The sequence below is a fragment of the Euleptes europaea genome, chromosome 1 (genome assembly GCF_029931775.1).
Source record: "Euleptes europaea isolate rEulEur1 chromosome 1, rEulEur1.hap1, whole genome shotgun sequence".
NCBI lineage: Eukaryota > Metazoa > Chordata > Lepidosauria > Squamata > Sphaerodactylidae > Euleptes > Euleptes europaea.
The window spans coordinates 6,576,696-6,581,388 of NC_079312.1; the positions used below are offsets into that span (position 1 = coordinate 6,576,696).

General features: G+C 45.1%; 1 protein-coding gene across 1 annotated transcript; it reads left to right on the forward strand.

Annotated features, from left to right (window-relative positions):
* Positions 1-647: 647 nt before the first annotated feature.
* On the forward strand, positions 648-3,221 carry LOC130476206 (zinc finger protein 24-like). Its single transcript, XM_056848137.1, has 2 exons — positions 648-1,058; positions 3,135-3,221. Exons 1-2 carry the CDS (start codon positions 648-650, stop codon positions 3,219-3,221), a joined length of 498 nt encoding a protein of 165 aa, XP_056704115.1.
* Positions 3,222-4,693: the final 1,472 nt, after the last annotated feature.

Genomic DNA, 4,693 nt, shown 5'->3' on the forward strand with positions numbered 1-4,693 from the left:
CTGGAGACGCTCTGTTGCCCCTCCATCCAAACTCTGGAGCATGAGAATCTAGACTGGCAACCTGCCCAAGGAGGTCTGGAACACTCCTGCTCTCCTGGCTTTCCACAAACTATACAAAACTGAACTATCCAGGAAGGCTTTTCTGTGCAGGTAATAGGGTTGAACTGTATAAAATGGTTTTGCAAACTTGCTTGGATCAATGATTAGGGGCTGTGGTATGCACTGGTGTGGTATTCAAGAGGCCTTTTCGAAACTGAAAAGCAAGTGTTTTAATTGAATTATTTTATAATTTTAACTGTATTTTTAATTGCTCAAATGTTATAATGTTGTTTTTATGTTTGCCGCCTTGGGGACCCTGATTGGGTGGAAAGGCAGCATAAGTATGTTTTAAATCAATAAATAATCATGTTTTCCTGCCTTTCCTATAGGGAGGGCACTGGTCACTTGCTGGAATCATCCAAGTCATCTTGGTGCTGTTGTTTTTGTTTGTAAAAGCCCACGGCCTGATAGAAATCTGCACACATAATGAAGTTTCGGCCGCTCAGGACCTAAGCTGCCTCAGCTGAGTAAGTTCTGGATTTAGGAAGGAAGTCACGTGAGATTATCCTAGGTCACCATTGGAGAACTACTTGTAGTACAGAGAGAAGATGGCCGAGGAAAACGCAGCAGGCCCTGAAGGGACACAAGGCCCTCAAGCTGTTGACACTGGGAGCAGAGGGGAATTCTGGGAAAGAACGGTGCAGAAGATACTGGGGGAAGAAACCACCAGCTTAGAATTCCAGCGCCAGAACTTCAGGCAGTTCTGCTATCAAGGGGTCGAGGGCCCCCGAGAGGTCTGCAGCCAACTCCGCGATCTTTGCCGCCAGTGGCTGAAGCCAGAAAGGCACACCAAGAAGGAGATGCTGGACCTGGTGATCCTGGAGCAGTTCCTGGCTGTCCTGCCCCCGGAGATGCAAAGCTGGGTCAGGGAATGTGGGCCGGAGACCAGTTTCCAAGCAGTGGCCCTGGCAGAGGTCTTTCTCTTGAGTCAGGCAGAGGATGAGAAGCAGAAAGAGCAGGTGAGAGCATTTCAGGCACCGGTGCTTGATTCAAATTTGCTATTTTCCCTGAGCAATTCTAGGCGTGTTTATTATGCACTCCCAGTAGGGTTGTCAGCTCGGGGCTGGGAAATACCTGGAGATTTTGGGGGTGGAGCCTGAGGAGGGCGGGGTTTGGAGAGGGGAGAGACTTCAATGTCATAGAGTCCAATTGCCAAAGTGGCCATTTTCTCCAGGGGAACTGATCTCTATAGGCTGGAGATCAGTTGTAATAGCAGATCTCCAGCCCCCACCTGGAGGTTGGTAACCCTAACTCCCAGGTAAGTGTACATCAGTGCAATCCTAAATAGAGTTACACCCTTCTAAATCCATTGAAGTAAGTGGGTTTAGAAGGGTATAACTCTGCTCAGGATTGAACTGTAAACCACCAAGACATATTGATGTATTTTCAATGATGTTACCCACTCTGAGCCTGGCTTTGGCGGGGGAGGGCGGGTTATAAATCGCAAAATAAATACATATAATAAATAAGCCTTGGTTTTAAATAGAAAATCTCCATGTATTATGTAAACACTTCCTAAATAATAAGCAAACTGTCTGGTTGCTTTAACCATAAAACATATTGATTTAGAACTGGATTAGCATCTTAAATACTTAGTGGCATTTTTACTCTTTTAGACAGTGACACAGGCCTTATTTTTTAGCGCACAATGCTAATGAGCTCATATGCGGTTTATTTTATGGCCTGCAGCCAGAACAGATTTGAATAGATAATGTGTTGGTTGGGATTAACATTAGAAGGTGCTTACATGTGTACGTATGAAGCCGCCTTATGCTGGATCAGACCATGGGTCCATCAAGATGGGTATTTTCTACTCGGACTGGCAGTGGCTCTCCAGGGTCTCAGGTAAAGGTCTACCACATGAGAGCCAGTGTGATGTAGTGGTTAAGAGCGGCGGACTCTAATCTGGAGAACTAGGTTGGATCCCCCGCTCCTCCACATGCAGCCTGCTAGGTGACCTTGGGCCAGTCACAGTTCTCTCCGAACTCTCTCAGCCCCACCTATCTCACAAGGTGTCTGTTGTGGTAAGGGGGGAGGGGAAGAGAAGGTGATTGTAAGCCGCTTTGAGACTCCTTAAAGGTAGAGAAAAGCAGGGTATAAAATCCAACCCTTCTTCATCATCCTGTCCTGGTCCTGGATGCATTGAGCTGGCTCTCTCAATGCCTTGGGCTGTGAGCCAAGAGTCCTTTGGCTCTTCAGCTCATGCTTCAGCGTTCATACCTGCCACAGGAATGAAAAATGGAAGCTCAGTCCAGATCTTATCTAGCAGACAGGCATGTTCCCAGAATTCCCCCTCCTTTCTGTACGTTTGGTCAACATTGATGGTTTTTCTGCCGGTAACTTAGTCGCATTTGTATATTTTAGTTGTTTTTATTGGCCTGCTGTTTTAACGTCCGTATTTTATCTCTCCTTTTGGGAAGCTGCCTTAAGCAGCTATCTGGAAGAGGCAAAGTATGGAAATTTGAACTCAGCACCCCCTGCCAGTGGCCCAGTTATGTCTGAAAATCATCCAAGGCACAGAACCTTATTTTCCTCCCCATCCTTCTGAAAATCTTCTCCCCACTGCTTTGGTGGAACTTTCCCTTCCATTTCAGATGCGGGGCCTGTCAGTAGAAGCGGCTGCCAATTTCTGTGCAGTACAGAATGCTGCGTCTGACAGTGGACAGAGGCTGCCATTCAGGGGGATTTCACAGGATGAGGACCAAAGTACCATCTTACCGGGTAAGGATCAATGAGGCATATTTCAAATGTCTCTCTTTCTCTGTGTGTCTCTTTCTCTCCCTCTCTGTGCGACTGTCTGGTGTGTGTGTCATTTTCTGGATTCCCTTGAGTGGCTTCCCTCTTCTTTGAGTGTGCATGAACTTTGGACTTTTTAGATCCAAACCAACGCTTTGAATTATGCCTACGCGCCAATGTAAGAAAAGTGTTTTTTTTTTTTTTTTTGCATAACGTGCTGGAATTTAAATGGTGTGTTAAAGTCACAAAACGTTGATAAGGGTAACAATATTTCTCCGTCACGGTTGTTTCCCTCACAGATGGAGGAACGTCCCCAGAAACGCATACAAGGTCAACAAGGGGTAATGCTGGAGACGAAATGGTTCCTGCTCAGCCAGATCATGTAAGAGAGGGATCTAGCCCACAACTCCCCAGGTGTCTCTTTCCCCCGCGCCTTTCCTTTAGCTTGAATGAAACTCTCTTCCCTTCCCTGTGAGCAAAATTCCTATTGCAAAGGTTTGAATCCTGCAAGAGAGGCCCAGACGCTTTAACTAACTTGTCAGATTGTATTGGTGGTCGGGGGAGGACACAAACGAGTATATTGTCTTTGAGCAGAAATTTTTTTCTAAATTCTCTTTTAGGGTCTACTGACCTTGGAGGAGGTGTCTGTGCATTTCACCGAGGAGGAGTGGGCTCTGCTGGACGCAAGCCAAAGAGCTCTGCACAGGGATGTCATGCTAGAGAATTATGGGATGGTGGCCTCTCTGGGTAAGACATCCCTTTGGACTCTAATCGGCAGCTCCTTTTTAAGTTTTGAGTCCAGCATGGTGTAATGGTTAGAACGTTGGACTAGGAACTAGGTGATCCAGGTTCGAATCCTCACTGCCATAGAAGCTCGCCGGATTACCTTGGGCTTGTCACACATTCTCAGCCTAACCTACCTCACAGGGTTGATGTGAAGAGAAAATGGAGGAAGGCAGAATGTAAGCTACTTTGGGTTTCCCTTAGGGAGAAAAGTGGTGTATAAATGATGTGAATCAAACCTGCATTGTTTATCAGACGTCCTGTCCTATTGATTCTTTTGAATTAATCTTTGTAATCTGTCTTGAGTCCCATGAGAAAGGTGGGCAATTAATAACGTACATTGGGGGGAAATTTGTCAAACCGTGATGGTAGGAAATCACCAGTAGCACCATAAAGACTAACAAAATTTTTGGCAGGGTATGAGCTTTCAAAGCTAGGACATTTTGGAGGACTTTCATTCATAGGGTCGCCATGAGTCGAAAGCGACTTGACCTCACTTAACACACACACACACATGAGCTTTTGTGAGCCACAGCTCACGTCTTCAGCTACAGCTAGAATGTCATCAGTCTGTCACACATCGTGATCTGTCTCCATGCTGGTAGGATTTTCTAGGACCTTTACAGGGAGGGGAATCCCGTGTGTTGTGGTTGTGTCTCAAAAACTTATTGGATAGTGTCAGGTCTGGGTGTTAGATTCCAGTCCAGTAGCACTTTAGAGACCAAACAGACAACAAAAAAGAGGGGGAAACCCATCCATACAGGAACAGGGAGCCTCAAAGGTTAAGCTGGAAATGATAAAATCTTATAAAATAATTATGTGTATTAAGTGTACACAATATGATAAAAACCACTAGGCCTGGAATACAGGCTCCATGTAAAACCACCAATATAAATGACCAATAGACCATACACACTTCAGCCTCTTGGGCCTTCCTCAGTGATCATATATATAAAACATGACTTTTAAAAATACATCCAGAAATTAGAAACCCACACAAGATACAAGGTATATATGGTTTCCTTTTCAAAAAGCACATAAAGATTTGGTTATAATAATTATGTCATATTAATTT